The sequence below is a fragment of the Rhamphochromis longiceps genome, linkage group LG1 (assembly GCF_057381845.1).
Source record: "Rhamphochromis longiceps isolate RC_006_pf linkage group LG1, R_longiceps_female_GT1.1, whole genome shotgun sequence".
In the NCBI taxonomy this organism is placed as follows: Eukaryota; Metazoa; Chordata; class Actinopteri; order Cichliformes; family Cichlidae; genus Rhamphochromis; species Rhamphochromis longiceps.
Genome location: NC_140557.1, coordinates 1,810,501 through 1,833,392, shown reverse-complemented (window position 1 = coordinate 1,833,392; position 22,892 = coordinate 1,810,501). Strand labels below are relative to the sequence as shown.

The 22,892-nt window shown below is 48.3% G+C and overlaps 1 protein-coding gene across 2 annotated transcripts in view; it reads left to right on the top strand.

Annotated features, from left to right (window-relative positions):
• The first annotated feature begins 1,264 nt into the window (after nucleotides 1-1,264).
• ccdc102a (coiled-coil domain containing 102A) overlaps nucleotides 1,265-22,892 on the top strand; it is a 54,662-nt gene continuing 33,034 nt past the window's right edge. Inside the window, exons 1-2 of one of the 2 annotated variants that reach the window (XM_085379268.1) lie at nucleotides 1,351-1,465; nucleotides 19,055-19,115. Coding sequence is in view for 1 of the 2 variants with exons in the window: in XM_085429053.1 (XP_085285179.1) it covers nucleotides 1,280-1,465 (186 nt within the window). In the remaining variant the exon portion in view is untranslated. Of the gene's footprint in view, nucleotides 1,466-19,054; nucleotides 19,116-22,892 lie in introns of both variants that reach the window. The other variant, XM_085429053.1, reaches the window with a different exon arrangement.

Sequence of the window (22,892 nt, the reverse complement as noted above, 5' to 3'; positions counted from 1 at the left end):
AGTCCCCCCCCCCCCACCCCACCCACCCACCCAAAGGTTAAACCAGCTGTTTACGTAGCGGACTCTGAAACAGTTGATGTGCTCGCCACCAGAGGGCGCAAACCGCGGTCTCTGTTTACTCCTCATAGTTCACACAGTCTCATGACACTTATTTAGGCTGATTAAGTAAAACATCCTTTTAGTCCAGGGCGGCTTTCAGGAGATAAGTTCCTGTTTTGTGCCCTTTATCTGCGGCTCTGTCAGTGAAACAGACTCAATGAGTGAAAATGTGAAAGGACGCGCAGACACCACTAAATCCTGCCCTCTGAATCCTCACCCTCAGAGTCCTCAGACAGTTTACAGCCAGTTACTCAGGCAGTGATTTCAGGTTAGATTCCAGCAGTAGTGACAGTCTGTGTTTAGCTCCTGGACTTCAAACCCAGCTGAAGGAGGAGGTCTGTTGTGGTGACACCTCCTCCTCCTTCGTCTCCATGGTTATATCTGGTGCCTGAATTCACAGAGCAGAGGAGACACAGACCATCAGATCAGTCAGAGCTGAACACATAATTCATGATCATAATGTGGACATGCACCAAAACACACCATAACTGTCAGCTTCTAACGGTTTGTTTTTTTTCTACTCTTTGCTCTATGTCATGTCACAGAGAGACGATATCCTGATACGGTGATGTGACACACTCAGATGCTCTGCATGGAGTGGAAGCAGTAGAGGTGAATCAGCAGGTGATGACTCCTGGTGTCCAGTTAGAATGAGACCATGAGACAGACCCGGGACAGGTTGGAGGGAAGATGTGCTTCAGCCGGAGGAGGTGCTGTCCACAGGACCGCAGTGGACCGAGTAGATGCTGGAAAAGGGATGAGAAAAAGCGAGAGTAATATTAGTATGCATTTGTATTGTTTCAGTCGTTTTAGTGCAAAGACAAATGCATCTGACTCTAAATAAAATCTACATAAGATCACACTGTTGGTCTCAGTTACATATTAACTGAGATCAACAAAAATCAGTAGCGACCCTCAGATACAGCATCCTGCTGTGTTTGTGTTCCTCCTGATTACAGCTCATAATTCCACTAATTATAATCTTTTCTGAGTGTTTGCCGAGCTTTCTGATCTTCCTCTGCTTTGTTGTGCAGCTCTCAGTGAACTGAGCTCCTCTGCTTTCAACCAGGGGAGCGTTCAGCTCAGACAGCCAATGAGCTAACGGCTCGAAGCTGGGCGCCTGACCCGATTGGCTCAGCGCTGTGCATTGTTGTCATCCCGACGGGCGATTGGCCGGCCGATGAAGCCCCGCCCCTTTTCTGCCCTCGCTGCTTTCCATCCAGAGCGGAGAAGAAAAACGGGAGAAGAGACGGAAAGCTGCTCGGGGCTTCGGCTGGAGTCAAAGCGGCACCGCGGAGCTGCTTCAGCGGGATTTAGAGACTGGTTCCGCGGGAATAACGGCGACGCTCACCGGCTCACCTTCACGGTACGTCCTCCCGCTCCGCTGCTCTTCCTCGGGCTGAGTTTGAGTGCCAGCCGCTGCTGGTGTCAGATATCAGGGAAGCTGCTCCTCCCGTCTGCTTCCACCGTGGAGCCACTTTCAGGGTGTTGATGTGCAGATACGAGCGCTGTGCACACACTTTGTTCTCTGCGAGACCAGAGATCCTCACGTCTCCAGCCTGTCTCCTCTGGGTGTGAGTCCTGCACGGCACGGGCTGCAGGGTGGTGACCCCTGGACCCCGCAGGGCACAGCTGGGTTTTCTGGAGGTTCACTGTGACCCTGACCGAGCTCTGCAGAAATTAAAAAGGGTGTCCACGAGTGAGGGCTTTACTCCGAGCTGCAGGGGTGGTCTTAGCGGAAAACCCCAGGAGCTGGGACACGAGTGTAAACCCGAGGATCAGTGCACCACCTGTGAGGTTCAATATGTTTATGAAAAGACTGTTCAGGTGTAGTTTGGGATCAGCTTCAGGTCAGACACATGCCTGCACATTCATGTCACAGAGTTATTTCCGGTCATGTGTCTGCTGCTGCTTCATTTTCATGTTAAACAGTAACGTAAAAATCCCTGAGCCCAAAGCTCAGGCTGCTCCAAACACTCTGTCTGTCACACTTTTTTCTACTCCTGGATCTGTGTGATGTCACAGAGAGTGGATAGAAGCTCCACCCACCTGCTGTTTAGTGGTTGTGTTAAAGTGGGAGGAGCTAAAGCAGTGATGGAAGGGTTAGACTGTGCAACTTAAAATGTAACGATTGCTTATCATACTAGCTGTATTATTGAATCATAACACGTGTGTTTACCTGAGAGCTAGAAACCTGTAAAATTATACCTGTGATTAATCAAACTTCAGTGTCTGTTTGCATTAAACCGTTACAGTTACGTTCAATGTTACAGCCCTCTGGTAAAACCCAGACTCGCTCACTGCTTAGTTCAGTTCAAGCCAAGATGGCAGAAGGATGGACTTTTGTTTACAGGGTCTATGTGAAGAATTAAAACTCAAAGTTTCAGTAGGTGTAGGTGTATCTGTGTGTCACCTGGTCCACCTGTGGCTTCAGCTCTCCATCCTCAGGATGATTGGTGGTCTCCCTTTTGAGACGAGCTGTACTGAACATTCGAGCAGCTTTTATTTATCTTTGGGTTTCTCTTTAGAAATCAATTATTCAGACCAGCGTACTGTTGCTGTCCTCGTCTGTCTGTGACGGCGTTCAGGTATTGAGGGCTGTCATTGAAGCGGAACCTCGCCGGTGACCGATCCCTGCTCGTGCTTGTGATGTGATGACAGCTGATTGTAGCTGTTAACAGGTTCTCTGGATGTTCACAGTTCTTCTTGGAAGTAATGAGTCAGTGCAAAGCCGTAAAGCTGTGGGAGGTGTAAAAGCTGGCGTCGGCTGCGTTACTATGTGTGACCGAGTTGGACTGCTGGGGTGACTTTTTTAGGAAAAATGAGCCTCACCCAGACAGGAAGCCAACACACTCAGATGCCTCAGGAGGGGATTATTGTTATTAGTTTGTACTGTCTGATGACGTGTGCAGCACTTAATCTGGCTGGATTCTGCTCTGAAGGAGGATCACAGATGGAGATGCAGGTTATTTGAAAGAGAATATTAGATGTGAGGGTGTGAAGCATCATGGGATGTCCCTGCCATTCTCGCCCCGAGTGTCATCAGGAGGCGTTTGGAGGTTGCACACAGCAGACGGCGCCATCTGTTCGGCTGCTTCCACCCTCTGTGTTTCCACCTCAGGTGTCGCCTCAGAAGTACTCCTGCATCTCCGACCTTCCATCCTCCCTTTCAGGTGCTTCGGCTTGTCTCCGGCTCCGGACATAGACTCTGATCCATCCGTCTGTCTCTCCCGTAAACACTGTCTCAGAGATCAGACACAGTGTCTGAACCAGCAGCACATGGCCCTTGTTCTTCCCTTTTGCCTTTTTGTTTCCATGACAACCACACACAGGAATCACCCCTCAGATTGCTCTGTCAGTGTGTGTGTGTGTGTGTGTGTGTGTGTGTGTGTGTGTGTGTGTGTGTGTGTGCGTGTGTGTGCGTGTTAGCTCTTGATGGCTGGCTCTCTGTCGTGCCTTACGGGGACGCTTAGCTGTAATAGAACCATGATTACAGTTGTTAGAAACATCTGCGTGTTTCCTCAGGAGAAGAAAAAGTCCAACTGACACAAAATAGTTCTTTTCAGAGATCAAATAATGTTTTTAAAACACCCTGGGCTGAAAGGCCCAGATACCTGCAGTTCCTCTGATGCCCAGCAGAGGCAGCAGTGAGTCAGTCCCCATAGATTCCCACGTTAAAACTTTACAGCAGAAGTAAACATGTTTACAGCCTGATACACCATATACAGCAAATCACCTCTTTAAAGTTTGCATTATTAGGGGCGTGGCCTCTCTGACTGACAGGTGGATGGTGACACAGCTGCAGCTGCTAGCTGTCTGCTAGCTAGGGCAGGGCAATATGGCCAAAAATATTTATCACGATATATATTTGAAAATTTGCGATAACGATATAACTGACGATATAACTGACGCGAGACAAAATACTTTACAACTCCACAACTTTATTAGTGCAAAAAAAAAACATCACTGTATTTTCACTTAAACAAGCAGCTGTTTTATGTGCATTAAAGTTCTATAAAATGTAACAGTGCAAATGCAAATTCTTTGCTGACAGTTTAACCAAAAGGCATTTCCAGTGGAAAGTGGCCGACATATCCTCAGCATAACCATGTATAATATCCACAAAACTTAAAAAGAGGTCATACACACACAATACGGTAACATGTTGAAGCACAGCACGTATCACTCCGCGAGGCTCCGCCTACGATAGCCATAATGCTCCGACAATCCATTAAGCGGTGCGGCTTCGTAGCTTAGCAAAGTCGTACTGAAACATTTGACAGAATTTCGAGCGCCGTGCACATAAAATCGTTTCCAGGTCAGTAAACACAACCAGAGTTCATACATAAGAATTATAAGGGGCTCTGGCGACTTTTCAGAAAATCAAAGGATTTTAGGAGCAACTTATTTTCCAAACAACACGGTAACAACGACGGCCCGTTAGCATGCGCTACCAAAAATAGTGCTTTGTTGTGTATCTGACGGACGAAAGCTAAACCAGTTCCACACCAGTGAAGTTTTTTTACAAACCAGTTCTGGTTCATCCGTTTCATTCAACGATCCACTTTCGTTCTTCTCATTCTCCGTCGCCGTCATGCTTTTTTCGCCATGCGCGTATGAAAACAAAGGCACTGCGCATGCGCGTTTTACCCATATTCTATCGCCATATTTCATTTTCTTATCGTTGCCCAACATCATACCGGTATTACTGTGTCAGCCTGCCCCAGGGCAGCTGTGGCTACACCTGTAGCTGCCTCCACCAGTGTGTGAATGTGAGAGTGAATGAATAGTGGCATTGTAAAGCGCTTTGAGGGGTCCCGAAAAGCGCTATATAAATGCAATCCATTATTATTATTATTATTATTATTATTATTATATGGCCCAGCCCTACTGCTAGCTTCCCCTGAACTGGACCTCTGGGCCGTGTTTGTGCTGTTGGAGCCTTTTGGAGCATTTTAATGACATCATGTGACCAGTAGTATGGCTGCTGTGAGGTCACTGTACTAACAGACCGTTAAAGAAGGTGGAGATCTGACTTAGTGAAATTTGAGGATTTAGATGGATGTTACCGAGTACTGATTAGCTGCTGTCTGTGTGTGTGACTAAGCCAGATGGTGTTGGTAGACCGGCTGGTTTAGAGTAAATATGGTTGCTTGGCTCCTAAAAAAACAACATGATTGTGGCCAAAATGCTAAAGTTGAAGCATCAGAATCAGCCAGATTCTGGGTCCTTATTTATTTATCATTAAAAGAATTTACAGGACTGAGTGCTGAGGAACAGTTTCACAGTTTCTGCCTTTGATGTTTTTCCAGCCTGTGTGTGCGTGCGTGCGTGTGTGTCTGTCTGTGTGTGTGTGTGTCTGTCTGTGTGTGTGCGTGTGTGTTTGTGTGTGTGTGTGTGTGTGTGTGTCTGTCTGTGCGTGTGTGTGTGTGTGCGTGCGTGTGTGTTTGTGTGTGTGTCTGTCTGTGCGTGTGTGTGTGTGCGTGCGTGTGCGTGTGTGTTTGTGTGTGTGTGTGTGTCTGTCTGTGTGTGTGTGCGTGCGTGTGTGTGTGTGTGTTTGTGTGTGTGTGTGTGTGCGCGTGTGTGTTTGTGTGTGTGTGTTTGTGTGTGTGTGTGCGTGCGTGTGTGTTTGTGTGTGTGTGTGTTTGTGTGTGTGTGTGCGTGTGTGTTTGTGTTTGTGTGTGTGTGTTTGTGTGTGTGTGTGCGTGTGTGTGTGTGTGCGTGCGTGTGCGTGTGTGTGTGTGTGTCTGTGTGTGTGTGTCTGTCTGTGCGTGTGTGCGTGCGTGTGTGTTTGTGTGTGTGTGTGCGTATGTGTGTTTGTGTGTGTGTCTCTGTGTGTGTGTCTGTCTGTGCGTGTGTGTGTGTGTGCGTGTGTGTGTTTGTGTGTGTGTGTGTGTCTGTCTGTGTGTGTGCGTGTGCGTGTGTGTCTGTGTGTGCGTGTGTGTTTGTGTGTGTGTGTGTGTGTGTGTGTGTGTGTGTGTCTGTCTGTGCGTGCGTGTGTGTTTGTGTGTGTGTGTGCGTATGTGTGTTTGGGGGGTAAACAGTGCAGAGCTTCATGTGGAATCTGGCCTGGTTGTTTCTCTCCAGTGTGGCCTCGCTCCATCCTGCGGACCTTTTGTTTGTCCGTCTTCCTGTGTGGAATGTCAACATCCTCTCATTTGTCGCTCCACCCGCCGCCCGTCAGGCCGAACCAGAGGAGCCAAGCTCCGTCTGCTCCAGCGCACCTCCGCCTGCTCGCTCGTCTTCTTCCTCTGTGAGATAACGGCTCAGCTGGCAGCTCCGTGCTAATAACGCTGCTGTTTGCTCTCGTCGGTTTGTGTGCCGGCCCCCGGCGTGCCTTCTCCCTCTGAACGCATTCCAGCCTCCTCACACTGTTTACTCTCCTCTCTGCGCCTCCTCCTGACCGCTGCCTTCTTTCTTTTTCCTTTTCTAAACTCGCTCACTTCATTCTGCCCTTTCCGTCATTATTTTATCATCAGTCTGCTCTGTTCCTTCATATTTCCTCCCTCTTTGCGACTGTTCCTCTCCTACAACTTATTGTAGTTTCACAACAAGCCTGGTTCATTTGATTTGCACAGCGTGTCACCAGTGAAGGTTTAAAGTGAACATACAAATGATATCAAGGACAGAGAGGAAAGGAAACACATTTGGAAAGAAGACGTGCATCAGCTCTGTGTGCTCCATTAGAGAGCGGACTAAAGCCGGACGTCATTTACTGATTCATTATTAAATAAGAGTTTAATGGCAGATTAAAGAGCGACGTCTGTAACGTTTGCCCTGCTCCAAAGTTTTGGGGCATAAACAGCAAAAAGCTGCATCCTAATGCTCTGTGAGGACGTCGGCCTGGCAGTGGGGGAGGATCTGAGTGGGAGCTGGGACGGAGCGCGTCGGCCTGACTGAGACTTCAAGGCTTTAAATAACACAGAAGCTTTTCATGATTCAGCGAACCACGCATGCGCATGTGTCACTTCCTGCTGCATGCTGCATGATTGCTGACCACTCACCGATGTGTTTTTGGATATAAAGTGATTCCCAGTAAAGCTCCAGTTTCTGATTTTTAGCACCAATAGTTTCCAGGTGTGCGGCTCCAAACAGCTGCTTCTTTACGAGCCCGGGCTGTGGCACAGGTTCCTTTTTCTGCAGGAGAAGTTAAATATGATTCTGCACTGCAAAGACACAAGTAGCAACAAACTGTTCATGTCAACGACAGCTTCTGCATGAAGCTTTAACTTTATCAAGCTGGCCTGTGATTGGTCTGACAGTGACGTAGCTGGTTCTGAGCCGAAGACATGAACAAGTTTCTCAGACTCAGGGCGAGTCGGAAACTGAGCTGCTGGTGGTTCAGTCCCGGGACAGGTCATCACTCCTGCACCTCTCTGAGTGGAGATTATTACACGTGCACTGTTTTCACACGTGCACGACAGCTGTGAACATTTGTATCTGACAGAGCTGCGCGTGAGAGTCGTTCACGTCCAGCATTAACCCGACGTTTACCCTGCTGCAGGTCATTCAGTCCATTTTAAAGAAATAGCTGTATATAAAAGATGGCCGCTGTGACGCAGCTCTCAGAAGCAGACGCTGCATTTATCTCTCATGCTCTCAAGCTCCGTGCACCGTGGTGAAGTTTGAGTGCAGAAGAGACAGCGAAGAACCTTTAAATCCACACCCAGAGTTTCCTTCCTGCAGGGCGGCGGCGTCAGAACCACGAGCTCACCTCGACACGCCGTCAGCAGCGACGCATTAAGCGCTGTGCACGAAGGCTTATCAGACTCTGCACAGCAGCAGGGCAGAGCTGCTGTGCGGTTGTAGCTGTGTTTTATTCTTGGAGGGAGTGTTTCCATCACTGTGTGTGTGTGTGTGTGTGTGTGTGTGTGTGTGTGTGTGTGTGTGTGTGTGTGTGTGTGTGTGTTTAGCTGTGTTTGTTTAGGACTCAGTAATTATGGCTGGCAGCAGAGCTTCAGCTCCAGCGGGAGGAGGAATGCCTTTGGTCTGCTTCTGTCACTGAAACTGACTCCAGAGGACTCAACCTGCATTTTGTGATTATATATCTGTGCGTGTGTTTGTTTTTGAACTGTTCACATCCCACAATCAGTCCACTCAGGGTGAGGCGCTCCGGGGCCTGAATGTAGGTCAGCGTAGTTTCATTTATGTGTGATGTTTTTGCCAAAGGAAGTGTTGACCTCTGAATTCTTCTCTTTGCTGGCTCATTACACACACACACACACACACACACACACACACACACACACACACACGCCTTCCTGTCTGGGTGGAACCTCAGCATGATGTCAGTGACCGCCTCTGGTGGCCTTTAGGTGATCTGTCTTCCAGATGTGCTGAGTTGAAGGAGGAGCACGTGCGGAGGTGGGTGGAGTCTGGGGACCCCTCCGATTCCTCCCGCTGACAGTCGGGGGTCACAATGATCCTGTTCATGTATATATGGTACTGTGCAAAAGTCTTGAGCCACGTGTCGTGTCTGTATATGTTGCAGGACAGTGGCACCAGCAGTCATGAAAACACATAAGACAGAAACAGTCTGTATGTTTGGTGTGAGCAGCTCTCTGCCAGCTCTGTGAGGATCTTCAGGAATAGCTTCCAGGCTTGATGAAGGACACTTCTATGACAAGATCTTCATCAGCACCGGCTCGCATGCACAGAGTCATAGATTCAACCGATGATGTGTTAGTGTGACAGCTGCTGGGAACAAAGAACCCAACACTGACTCATTTCATGAGCTCGGAGCCTTGTTATGCTTGCATGAGTCAAAGGTCAGAGTTCAGAGGTTAAACAAAACATTCCTGAGTTTGAACACGTTGTGCCTGTCGTGTGTAGCTCCAGCAGAACGTTCTCAGAGGTAATAAAGCGTCTCCTTATAAATCCCGGCTCATGAGGTGCAAACACGGCGAGTTCGTCCGACGCTTCCCGGTGCTTGCTGGTGAAGGTTCGCGTGGTGGATCTGTGGCGTTAAACACTCGAGTGGCTGCGATTGGGCAGTTTTACCGTTAGTTTCACGGCCGTCGACTCGTACAGAAACGTTCTGCAGCCTGTGCTGCGTTTATATGAATTTATTTCTGGACCATTTATTGGATCCGCTCGCCGTCAGCAGCCGGCTCTCAGCCAGATCATAATATTTGGCGCCGGCACGGCTGATCCTGCTGTTAAAACCAAGCCTATAAAACCGCCTGTTCCCTTTCTGCAGTATCCATACGTGTTTAATGTGTACGTGAAGAGGTTTGTTTCAGACTTTTCCCTTTAATCTTACAGTAAAGGGCAGCAGCTGCTGTCTCTGTGTTACTGTAGGGTCTTTGCTCTGTGAAGCTCCTTGTGTGGCGTTGTGAACATCGTGATTCAGGTTCCTCTGAGCTCCATCCAGCATCCAGCTCGCTGTTTCAAAGGTCTCCCCATCACAGCTTTGCCTGTTGTTGGGTTTACAGTGCAGGTGTCTGTACTCTGCATGATGTCACAGAGGCGTCGCTGCCAGGATGCTGTTGTACGATCAGAGCGTGAAGGCGACGCCGCTGATTTACCTGTCGGTCTGTGTTCCCACCCTCAGCTGACTGTGAGCTGTGGGACTTAAAGGGGGTTGCGTGTACTGGTCCAGCTGGTTTTCAGGCTCCGTTTTCAGAACAGTGTTCGTGTCCGGGCTGTGGAAAAGTAACCTTGGTGTTATCTCGCCGCTCCAGCTGATGTCTCAGGCCGTCAGACGCAGTCATGAGTTTCAGCATCGACTGAAATTAAGCCGAAGCTCTTTGATTTATTCAAACCTGTGTGTGTGTGTGTGTGTGTGTGTGTGTGTGCGCGTGCGGTCACACACAGATTTGCTCAGCTTTGCTTCCTCAGCTGCTGCTCGCGCAGCTCCAGCTCATGCTTGCAGAGTATCTGCCTCAGAAATCACACACAGTCTTATCAGCTTCTACTTGAACATGTTTCCATCCTTATCTGAGTCTGTGTGGCTTTCATGCGCCAACAACCACACTCTTTACACCTGTCTGGCCTTTATCCACGTACCTGTCTGGATTTTAAGGACATGCTCTGGGATCCTGGATTAACAGTGTGATGTGTCTGCTCAGGATTTTACCTGCACTAGCATATCTTTCTCACCACTTTTATGACCTGCTGTTTGAGAAGATTAGCGCAGGACTAGACTGTAACGATGCGATGGCGACTGACCTGATGAATTATTAACTTTCTGCTGCAGCTTTTAAATGAGCCTGATAATAATCTGTGATTTATTTCACTGACTCTCGCACAAAGTGTGTTTCTTTGCCTGGCAGCTTAGATCTACTCCAGGTTTCCCTGCGGTTGAATGAATTATAAATGTTCTTAGCTGAGCATTAGTGGATCTCTTCAGGCCTCTCCTGTCAACACCGAGCACATTCATTGTTTCGTCAACAGAGCGCTCATCATCTCCAAGTCGAGGGGTTCATCTTCCAAAATGTTATTCCTTGTTTGCAGAGTGGCCTCGTTATCCTCAGACTTTATCAATTGCCACCAGTGTATGGCATCTTTAGCTAATTTACCGGACAGTCTCGGTCGTTGTGTCCTTGGGCGAGACACTTCACCCGTTGCCTACTGGTGGTGGTCAGAGGGCCCGGTGGCGCCAGTGTCCGGCAGCCTCGCCTCTGTCAGTGCGCCCCAGGGTGGCTGTGGCTACAACGTAGCTGCCATCACCAGTGTGTGAATGTGTGTGTGGATGGACGTGTAAAGTGCTTTACAAATACAGGCCCAAAATCTGGAAGAACAGTTTGCAGCTAAACATTTTCACCGATGACAGAGTTTGCTGTCGAGTACAACTCTTAGCTGCGGTGACTACAAGTCCATCCAGCCACCAACTCATCACTGCAGCGTTCCCGAACAGTCCTACAGACCTAATCTCTGCAGTGTGTCCTGGATCTGCTCCGGTGTCCCTTCATTGTAGGACACGTCCGAAACACCTCACCTGGGAGGTGACTAGGAGGCGTCTCTATCAGATCCTGGAGCCCTCCAGCTGACTTGTGTTGATATGGAGAAGTAGCGGCTGTACTCTGAGTCCCTCCAGAACGAGCGAGCTCTTCAACAAGCTGTCCACAGCCAGCGTGGTCACAGCTGAAGGCAGGAAACACAAGGTCTTCCTTATGAATGTTTCTGTCTCCTCGAGCTGAACTTTTCAGACAAATAAAGACCTTTGAGAAAAATCAAAGCATTTTAAGGTCTTAATCTGGGCTGAGATGAGTGGAAGGCTGTTGATGAGGAGATGGTCTCAGGAGTGGAGGAGAGACGGACAAAAAGGAGTTTATCTCTGCACAGCATAGCTACACTGGATAAGCAGCTGAACTCACCACCTCAGTGCTAACTGAGTGTAAAACACGAGCTCCTGAAATAGACGTGCACCTGTGGTACCGAAGCCACCGTGAGCATCGCTTTCTTCCACGTTGGAGATGAACCAATCAGAGAGAAGTCAGAGCAGCAACCAGCAGAGGCTCCTGTCATGATTTCACATGTTAAAATAAAAATGTGGAGCAAACGTTAGTCGGCTGATGCCTGAAAGCACAAACCGAAGGATTTTCCTGTCAGAGCTAATATTCAGAGGACACGGCCTGGATGTTACCAGCGGTGTTTCCTGCGATGTGCAGGTCCTGCGACCTTTCTGCCTCACCCACTCGAACGCTTAATTAACCCTGAGGCAGAGTGTAATTCATGGCTCCTCAGAGGGCCTTTACCCACTCAGCGTGACAGCAGCGTTTACAGGCCTCTGTACACTCCTCATGGTTTTGTCTTTAGTTCCCTCCACACAGCGTGAACGTCTTCAGACTGACACCACGTCTGCTACCTTTGTATATCAATCCTCACGGGCAGAACACGTGACCTTTGGACTATAAATGAATGAGGCCACATTCATCTACAGTCACTGGACAGGTGAGGTCTCAGGATGGACTGGTAGTCTCCACAGCTGCCCAGTAAGACGGGACCAGCATGGAGCTGCGGTGTTCAGCATGTCCACTGTTATAACTTTATTAGAGTTTACCTCCATTCCACAGATGCTCGTAGCTGACATCCTCTCTTGATTTGTCCTCCTTACAGTTTCAAACCAAGGTGAAGCTGACTGTGCTCCCAAAAACCTGCTCATCTGTCTGTGGGTTTGTGTCCTTTATCAAACACTTTGGGGTCGTTTATGTCGACCCAGCCGGGCCGTACAGTTGATCATTTACAAAGAAATGTCTTCAGTTCAGCAGGCATCAAATACGATTTCTCCCTCTGTGATCGGGCTGATCGTCTGATCCTGGATCAGTCTGAGGGACGCCCACTCGTGTCCTGCAGCGACCCCCGCTTGTATCTGCAAGTTTAACACTCGCTTTACCCACGAAGCCCACATCCTGCAGTCGGCTTTACGGCGGCGTTACGTAGGGCTGTTCGATATAACGATATATATCGGATGACGATATAAAAACATCTGTCGTTTCATTTTACGCTGTCGTTTGTTTGGTGGTGTCGCAAAATAAACTGTTTACAGCAATATTTGTTCATGGTTCTGATGTCACTGTAGAGGCTGTATTCATTTCTTACAGCTCTCGCTTTCTCTTATATTTAATACAACCACACTACAGACGGACAAGCGCCTGTTTTTATGCGTTGTCGTTAGCAACAACGACGGTAACACCTTCGCGTGTCCGCTTGTTTATTTTCCACATAAACCTTTCACAATAAAGCTCAAGATCCTGTTGAGACTTTTCAAAATAGTCACTTGGATGAGTGACGAAACGTTTCTCCCACAAAACGCGAAGAACAGAATCAACTTTTGGAGATTTACTTTCCGGGATGATTGAGATGCATCAAAATAAACTGAATCACGTGAAAGATTATTTACGGATGAGAAGTAAAAAAGAGCCGCCAGGTGCTAAAAAATAAACCTTAGACTCAAACGTTAGAACAGGCAACCCGCAGCACGCCGTGTAATAAATACAACTTACGTCTAAAAATGTATCGTTTCATGCATCGGCTAAAACGCTCGACTCCGGGTGAAGGACGCGCAGCTGGAAACACTTCACACCAGTCGAGCTGCCCGAGATTCACAGAATTTACAGGAAATGTTACATTTTTGTGATTTATATCGTTATCGGGACGATAGAAGTCTTATATCGGGACATGAAGTTTTGGTCATATCGCACAGCCCTAGCGTTACGACCCCGCGTGCAGGTTTGTTATCAGACTGCGTCCCTGTTTGTGTTCACTTAAGCAGTTTGTGAGTTAATGAGAGTTAATGCTGAGCTGTTCTCTAAATGTTGGTTTAACGCTGGAGAGTTTGGAGCTCTAAACCGTCGGAGGAAGCAGGAGTGTTACGTAGACCTGTTGATGTGTCAGATCCACGCAGCGAGGGCTCTGACACATCAACAGGCAGCTTGGATGTCGAGCATTCTTCAGATTTTTACCCTTAAACGCAAACTTGGCTTCACTGCGTTTCGCTTTGTGTCTGAGTTTAGTTCCAGGTTTTTCCTGAACGTCCCTCTGAAGCCACGCCTCCACATGCTCACGTACAGCTAATAGGAAGCGTAGTAGCGAAGGACCTACCCGAGCTTTTCACAAAGAAAGTTCTCTTCTGTGTGTGAGAGGATGGTTTCCTGTCCGCAGGTCGGTGGAGTGCAGGACGGACCTGCTGGTATCCGTGTGTGTGTGTTGCAGTGTAAGCTCGTTGGGCTGATTTGCTCCCATTTAAAAGAGGCTTTGATCCCCTTTTGGGCGCGTTAACCCCTTCTCGCCTGCCGAGCTTCGTGTCGCACGGGCCGTGAACTCTGCCTCAGTGTGGGAAAAGATTAGAGGCAGACAAATTCCTGGTCATCTGAGGTGGTGCAGACGGTATTAGAGCGCGGCCGCAGCGCTGCGCCTCGACGCTGCGACTCCAGCCGCGCTTATCCCACCCACCCGCCGTCGCGTTGTTCGCCTGTAAAATCATTCTTCACCTTTGAAAAGCTTCTGTAAGTATTTTCAGGCCCAGAGGTGTTAAAAGGAGGATTTCCATTTTCCATTTTGGCAGATGTGGAGTGTAACCCACTCCTCCTCTTCCTTCTCCTGTCTTTTTATCTGCTTGGCCTCGGTATTGGCGATTTCATCATCTTCCTCGTGGATTAGGAAACTCCGGCTCCATCTATTTGCATAAATGTGCACGATATGCAAACGGCTCTCAGCTCTTTGGTGTGGGAGAAGCTTTGAAGCTGCTCAGCCCTGCAGCGGTGCACCTTGTTTTGGCTCCCTGGAGCCGCGGCATGCTCAGAATGCTTCAGTAACCTTACGTAATGAGGAGGAGGAGGATGAAGATGATAGTGAGGTGAAACAGGATGATCTACGAGTGTTTGTGGTGCATTTTATCATCTAAAAAGATGCTTTCAGCTGTGCTCCAGTGACACAGAGACTGATCCGTGCTCAGCCTGGTCGGCTACAGCTGCTGCCAGATCAGCAACATCATCTTCTTCCTGATTTAAGATGATATTTTGAAGCATTTTGAAGCATGCTCCCTCTGCCTCGTGTTCTCGGCAGCCCTTTCAGTCATCTTTGGGTTACTGCAGTCAGACAGAGGACCTGGCAGCAGGTCAAAAAGCTGATATCAAAGCAATGCTGAAGCACCAGAAGCTCTAATCTGCACTCGAGACCGGCTCCAAAAGTTGGACGAGGACCAACAGAGCAGCCAAAAAAAAAGGCTAACGTTGAAGCTAGTTCATGCATTTATTCCTTCCAGGCTGGACGACTGTAATTCATTATTATCAGGATGTCCTAAAAACTCCCTGAAAACCCTTCATTGGCTTCCCTTCATTGGCTTCCTGTTAAACCCAGAATTCAAAATCCTGCTCCTCACATACAAGGTCTTAAATAATCAGGCCCCATCTTATCTTAATGACCTTGTAGTACCATATCACCCTACTGATGATCACCAGACTCTGAAAGGCCAGTAAAGCCTCTAAGATCTTCATGTTTAGTGTTTTATAAACGATTGAATGATTAAGTCTGTTAAATATGTCTCCAGGGTAACGTCCTGGACTGTTTCCAGCCTTTTACTTTATCAACGTTATTAATTGTTCAGCTGAGCTGAAGCGTGTCGGTACGAGCCTCCGATCCAGGTGAGGCTGACAGCACCGATGAATCCTGAAGCTCCTGAACTGTGAAGCAAGCAGAGTGAAAGTGTCTCCCTGTTGTTGTGCTTGCATCCATCACGCCGTCCTCCGTCGTTGGCTCGCCCCCTCCTGCTCCTCGCCGTCCTGCTGAATAAATGATGGGAATGTGATACGGCCGCAGCTCCGAGCTGGACATCGATCCCCGAGTTCAGGGACGCCGACTCTGGACTCTGTCCTTGACTTCGCTCGCTCCTGTTTGCTGATTTGAACTCTTTGTAGCGTCAGTGAGCCGAGCGTGTGTGTGTGTGTGTGTGAGAGAGTCATGCTTCAGGAATGTGCTGTATAATTTACTACAGTGGAAAGCTCTCCTTGCAGTAACACCTGGGGCCCTGTGGGACATGAAGTTCTGCTGTTTGATGGTTTAGCAAAGACGAGCAGAGGCGGGGCAACGTTTTTATCCAGGTCGTTTCTGTTTTTAACCCCTTCCACCCTCAAAGGTTCCTCTGGGTTTGGCCTTAAAGTTTAGCAGCTCTTACTAAAGACTTGTATTGTGCGTTGAGTCTTAAACACTGTTAACACCTTTTCCCAGTAAGAAATGTTCGACTGTAGTTTTGAATAAAAATATTTAAGCTTTTCTCAGTTTGAGCTGGTTTGATCTGCATCGTCATTCAGACCTCCTCAAGTAATAGACGCAGAACAACTCTGATTACGTGTCCTCGATTATTTCGGTTCATTAGTCTGTAAGGAAGCTCAGGGGGAAAGAAAAATGTCAAGTTTTAAATATTGTTCATTAAGATCTCGACATGAAAACATTTCTTCGACTTCCCGGATCCTTCCCGGATATTCAGTTAGTTTGGAAGTGTCCAGCAGGGCTGCGCTGTATCATGTCATCCATGATAACACGGGTATGAATTTTTATGAGATTAAAAACAACATCGCTGCTAGAGCAACGCCACGTTTAGGTTTCCAGGACACGTCTGAGAGCGAGAGCAGGAATCGGCCTCTGATGACGAGTCAGCATCCTCCAGGAAACTGCAGGAAACCACAAACCTGTTTCAGACCAGGCCAGGAGCAGCTGGTGATGTGTGAAGCAAAAGTAATCAGAGTACTCAACCAAGCCTCGCTGGATTGCTCGTAAGTTAGAATCCATGTGACAAGAAGAGGAAACGCAGGGCTTTAAGCTGCTGGTTAACAAGCTCGAGCCAGCGTAGATATCGGTCAGCTTCAGTTGGAGTTACCAGCTTCTGTTAAACTGAAGCTTCTCACAAAGTTAGGAACAGTTTCTTCTACACTTTAACGGGAGCGAGCCCGGTGTTTAAAGGACTCTCGGAGGCACTTCGGCCTCACAGTCCTTCTGTTTTGGACAAAGGTTCAGTGAACGTGGGCAGAAGGCTTTCACAGCCGTTTATTGAGCCAACAGGAAAGCTGTGGTGGGTAAACAGCAGCTCATGTGATTGATAGCTGTAATGCTGGCAGTGCTGACCGCACCAGCTGCTGAATCCTCACCGTTGTGCTGCTGCTTCTTCAGCGCCGCTCGGCTCACTGAGTTTTCTTTAAAGCAGGTTTTTATTGGCTCCGTTTGGCTGCTCGGCCGCTCCCACAGGAGGCGGATTCACGTCTGACATTATTGGATGATCAGTAAATACATTTAAATGCACGCGCAGTGATGCAACAAGGAAGACCAACAAGGCCTGTTTGAGTCGGTGGAAGCTCTTTGATTTAAACAAATATGCCGTTAACAACAAATGAAGACATTTTTAGCCAAATAGAAACGATCTGAGAGGATAAACGACGCCCACGCTGGACCCAGGTATCTATCAGCGAGCGCGCGTTCCCACGCTTTAACCACAGTGACTCACGGCAAAGCCACGACAGGCGGCGGAGGCTCGTTACTCAGGTCTCTGCGTTTACGGTAAATTGTTGAATCAGATCGAGAGGCCTGACGTGACTGTAACGAGATCCTCGCTGTTACAAACTTTATGACTTTCAGACAAAAGGAGACGCGTTTGGCTGATGTCCGTGGAGCCGTACGGTTTCACAGCTGCCGTGTGCGTCCACAGAGCTGCACCCACAACAAAGCAGCGGCTTCAACAAGCGAGCTCGCAGAGGAAACGGCCACATCAGCGCCGGCCTGTAAAAAATGATGTTTTACCGCATTCGGGAAGCCGAACCATTACCTCATCTGCCAAAGAGACGAAAGCTCTCGAGTAAGCAGAAGAACAAAGCAGCCAAATATCTGACACACACACACACACACACACACACACACACACACACACACACACACACACACACACCGGCTTCATTAGCCATCGTTACACTGCAGCTGCACTGATTCATCAGTAACCTGAGCAGGTCAGAAACCTTCAGTTTGCATGAATTTTGTTTCGTAGAACAGGTGAACAGGTGAACTGCTCACCTGGTGGACGTTAAACAGATGATCCATTACAATAAAACTTAGACTGGCACCTCTCGTGCCCACCACAAAAGAACAGATAATAAAAAATTAATAAATAGACGATAATAAATCAGGAGATAATAGATTTTTATGATCGTCCTGATGGGGTCTGTGTGCGGGGTGAAAGCTGTCCCTCTGTCTGTTTGTGTGGGATTGTCTGCATCGTTTGCTCGATGGAGGAAGTTTGAGTAGAGGGTGGCAGGGTGTAGGTCACCTCACGCTTCAGCTCTGCAGCTCTGCAGCTTCTGACCCACCCGTGATGGCGTTCGTGCTCTAAGTGGCGATCCTGTAGAAGTTCAGCAGCAGATTCACGGGGAGCGTGCTTCAGCTTCCGTAGGAAGAACAGCCTTTGCTGGGCTTGTTTTTTTGACCAGGCTGGAGGTTCAGCCCCAACAGACGGACGGCGTTCCTCCACACACAGCTGCTGGGTTGTACTTCCTGTTCTGCTCGAGTCTGTGACTGACTCTTTGGTGCCACCTTAAGCTTGTAAGTTTGACGACCGTTGCATCATCTGCAGATTTTATTATAGTGGTGGATGGGGGTGTGTTCGTGGGCGGAGACTCGGACACAGCCGTGTGGGGTCTCCGCATTCAGGATGATGGTTTAAGAGGGGCATCTCCCCTCTCTGTGTGAAGGTGCGGTATCCATGAACGCAGCGAGGAACCTCGGCCATGTTTGTAGTTCGTTGTAGTTTTACGGTGTTGAATGCGTTTCACAGAAAGCACGACTGCGGTTTCTTCTCTGTGTCGGCGCGCTGTGGTGGACGAGGTGGCAAACACTTGGTAATAAAATGAGAATAAATTCAGCACTTTGGGGATTTTCATCTTTGGACAAAGCCACAAACTTCCAGATGTTTCTTTGGGCTCTGACTGGTTCTTTTTTTAAAACCCAGCATTTGTCAGACTGTGGAGGCACTTTGGGCGGAGCGTGGCCCCCGGCCTCCAGTCAGACTTGAATATTAAAGGTTTATCAGCGTTAAAGCTCAGATTCTTTTGCTTTGATGTTGTATTTTAGCTGATGAGTGAAGACTGTGAAGTGATCTGTTATTTCAGTTGGAGAGAAAAATCTGAATCTCTGCTTTGAAGTTTGGAAATCTCCCTCTGGCTGCGTTTCAGGAAACTTGCGACTCGGAGCAGGAAGAGGTTTGATGCAGGAGTCAGGAGCCAAAGCTGCAGCGATTAGTGTTGCGTTAGAGCCAGAGAATCACGCCGTCAGCCATTTTAAATACTGTTTATCCGCAGGAACGTCAGGACGGTGTCACTCTCTGCGACGCTTTGTGACGAGACAGGAAACAGTGGGCTCATCTCTGTGCTCCGTTCAGACGCACAGATGTTTCTGTGATTCAACACCGAGAAATGTTTCTATTTCCTCAGGCTGATTCACAACATTTACCCAGAATGCACTTTGTTTCCTCCAGTGAATGACCAGAAAACCAATCAAACATCCCGGGGTACGGAGGACCAGGAGGACCAAATGAAGTAACTATGTTGCTAAATGATTCATTAAATGTGTCATTAATTAATTACAGTTCGGGGTCGTGTTCATGATGGAGGGGAGACTGGAGCGTGAGACTGGGCTTAAAAGTGAAGCTGTGGATTTACTGGCCCATCTGTGTTCCTGCCCTCACCCACGGTCGCCGATAAAACGTGTTTCTTTTGAGATGGGGTGGAGCAGTCCCGTCATTCGAGAGGACTCGGAGTAGAGCTGCTGCTCCTCCACATCCACGTGTCCTACTGGGAGGAGGCCCTGTGGCAGACCCAGGACTCACTGGAGAGATGGCATCTGTCATCTGACTGGATAAGCTGGGAGAGGTGGGCGGGGTGAGGGAAGTGTGGGCTTCTGTGCTCAGACCCAAACTGGGAGAAGTGGTAGGAAATAGATCTATGAATAATTAGGTGTGCCATGAATTTATTGAAACTTGGAAGTTAATAAAAAAAAACATAAAATACACATTGAATTGATTATTTAATGATTTAGTTATTTGTTTATTTTGGCACTCATGGTCCTCCATACAGGGACCAGTACTGGATCTGCTCCTGTCACAGATACTAAACTGGTGCATGGTTTATTCAAACTGTGACTCTGATGCTGCTGCAAAACCAGGTTTAGTCCTCAGACTGTGGCTCAGTTTGAAGACGCAACGACGGCTCAAACATGATAAGAGTCAAATCTGGAGCCACGTCGGAGGACTCGTGGCTCTGTGAAATATTCATGAGATGAAACGTTCTTCATGTCTTCATTAAAAACTGTGAAGTTTTTGTACATAAAGAATGAGCTGACTGTGGGGTCAGGTGGGAGGCGCTGATTGGCTGTTCTTACCTGGATTTCCTTCTCCTTGTCTCATCCGCACTGATGCAGCTCAGCAGCTTTCAGAAACACGAGGGAGGAGCAGGAGGAGGAAGAGGGCATCCTCACTCTACACCTTTCGTGCGCAGCGCGGCGCCACGCTCGATGTGGAGCTTGCATTTCAGAGTGTGAGTCACAGCAGGAGATTTCAGCCGTTGTAGTGAAATTGTGATGGGAGAGGACCAGTGTGAGTACGATCCCAGCGTGCTGCTGCTTCTTCTCCAGTTTCAGGCCCACAGAGCTGGTTCTCATTAGAGGAGAGAGCACACGCGCTGACTCACTGCAGAAAGTTTGGCGAGCGCGGGGGGAAATCCTTTGTAGCGGCGTGCTGTATCTTTTTTACGTCCACATTCACATAAATCAGCTTGGCGAGCACACAGGCCCCTCCCTCCGTTCCTCTGTCGTCTCGGGCTCGTCTGAGCCTCAGCTCGGTTCACGGAGATGAGCAGACGTCAGTGCCGACGTAAACTGAAGAATATCGGCCCCACCGTTTTGTTTGCAGCCTTGAGGGTTACATCAGTCAAAGCTGGGGCTGTGCAGCTACGGCCGGCGAGGACAGATGCTCTGTCAAAGACTTTATTACCCCGCGGTCTCGCCCTCTGGCCGGCTGTGTGTTTTATGGGCCCTGTGATGACAGAGGGTGAGGTTCACGTGGAGGTTGGGCAAAGAAAGGAGGCAAATACAGCCGACGGTCAGGACGGTGGAGGGCTGGAAGACAGGAAGTAAAGCGAGGGTGGTTTGGAGTGCTGGTAGTGAGTGTGTTTGCAGAGTCGCCTGCAGCTGTTGGAGCCTCAGATGGGTCTCATGTGCAAACTGTAACCTCCACTCCTGTGGGTAAACTGGAACTAAATGAGGTTTGTGGAACTGGCTTCCAGATGACGAGGCACGGAGGTTTGGTCCTGTTTAGTGTTGGAGTCGTTTAAAGTGCACAAGTCTGTTTCTGTGACGCTTTTCTGATCCTCTGATGTTCCTATATTTACTCATTCAACTGCACCTTCTTACCTGCAGCCTGGAGCTCACCTGTGTTGGCTGAGACCAGCTTAAGCTCATAGTTTTTTCAGCGGTCACGCTTACCCAGGTACAGGTGTAGCCTAAAATCGAACAAATCTAAAAACAAACACGCTGAGGCGTTCCCAAACCGAGAGACGTAATCTCTCCTCCCAGTAGAGCGTACCCAAAACACGTCATCCAGGAGGCATGCTGGGTGACACTGGACCACTTCATCTGCTTCCTTTTGATGTGGAGGAGCAGCAGCTCCATCAGTTAGATATGTATTAACAGGCAGCGTGTCGGTGGCTTAACAGGTTTGATTTTTATTCATCCAGGAGAATGGATCCCATCTTAGTCTTATTTTGAAAGTTCATTTGCCGCCACTCTTTCCTGACCGAGTCGCCATCATTTGGTAAACTGAAAAGTTTAACCCGCCCAGTTTGCACTTCTACACTTTCCCAGGAGTCACACTGATTAATTAACTCCACCATCAGAGATGATCCCAGAGAGCTGCAGCAGGTGGAGAAACTGGTTCATCTGCTGGTGTTGCTGGAGCTTCAGCGTCTTCAGTTTAGAGATTAACGTCAGGCTGCAAACACGAGGGTATTCCTGTGGGTTTGTTGGGCATGTTGAGGCCTCAGCTTTAGAGTTTGGGATCCAGACGTGCTTCTACAGGCTCCTGGAGGTTGGGATGGATTTTGGGATCTCGCCCAGTGGCTTTAGGAAGGATCTCAGCAGAGCTCAGGAACGCCTCACACACCGACTCCAGTGTCAAACAGGCGTGGGAACGTGTGGTCTCATTTACTGCTGTAATCTTTGGGGACTCGTGAGAGACGCGTTAATAATCAAATAGTCCAAATTAATCCGTCATCGGTTTTCCCTCCATACAACAAAGTGTCAGTAAAGTTTGTGTTCACTTGAAGTCGTCAGTACATTTCAGTGAAAGCGCTCCGGCTCTCTGTACTCGTGCAGCGTCGTCGCTGAGCTTCGCGCACCGCGGCCTCATCCATCAGTTTAACGATCAGCTGATCCAAAATAAACGGAGGCTTGATTACTCGCTCAGAGACATCCGTCACCGTGCTGGCTGGAGAAGCTGACGGTGACAGAAACAGGAAGCGCTTTGTTTACAGTGTTGATGCTGCTAAACGGCACTCCTGAAAGAGACGCCGAAAGACGTCTTTCCTCACTGAACGTGGTGTAACCTGATAGGTTGGCGTGGATTTGCAGCTCAGGAGCCCGCCAACGACTTAGATGGGAATGCATGTGCGCTAATAAGCAATGTCAGCTGTTTGCAGTTACGTAAGTAATACTTACTGCTGTGAGCATTTGTTGTATGTAAATCTACAGCCTGCCTGTACACAGTTTACTCTCTGTATCGCCTTTCATTGTGTCTCTATTGACAGAAATAAGCCACGAGTTTGTTTTTCTAACCCTAAAGATGGAGTCAGTAGTAAAACACGGAGGATTTACTGTTTGCTGTATTTGTGGAGTAAACATGTTAAACAGGTTTATTAAATTATTAAAAAACACGAAAGAATTGATGGATGAATAGACAAACTCACTCTTTGACCCTCGGCCTCAGCTATTTTTTATTTTCCATCCACAGACAATATGGCAGTATCCAATTAAATCCTCAGATTTCACAAACTAAATTAGATCTCAGGCTTCTTGGTCGGTCTGTTAGTGCAGTGACCTCACAGCAGCCATGTTATTGGTCACATGATGTCATTAAAAGGCTCCAACAGCACAAACACAGCTCAGAGGTCCAGTTCAGGTGAAGCTAGCAGACAGCTAGCAGCTACAGCCGCCTGTGTCACCATCCACCTGTCAGTCAGAGAGGCCACGCCCCTAATGCATGTTATTATGAAGGAGGGAAAGATCCACAGAGACCAGTTTCTGCTGTAAAGTTTGGACATGGG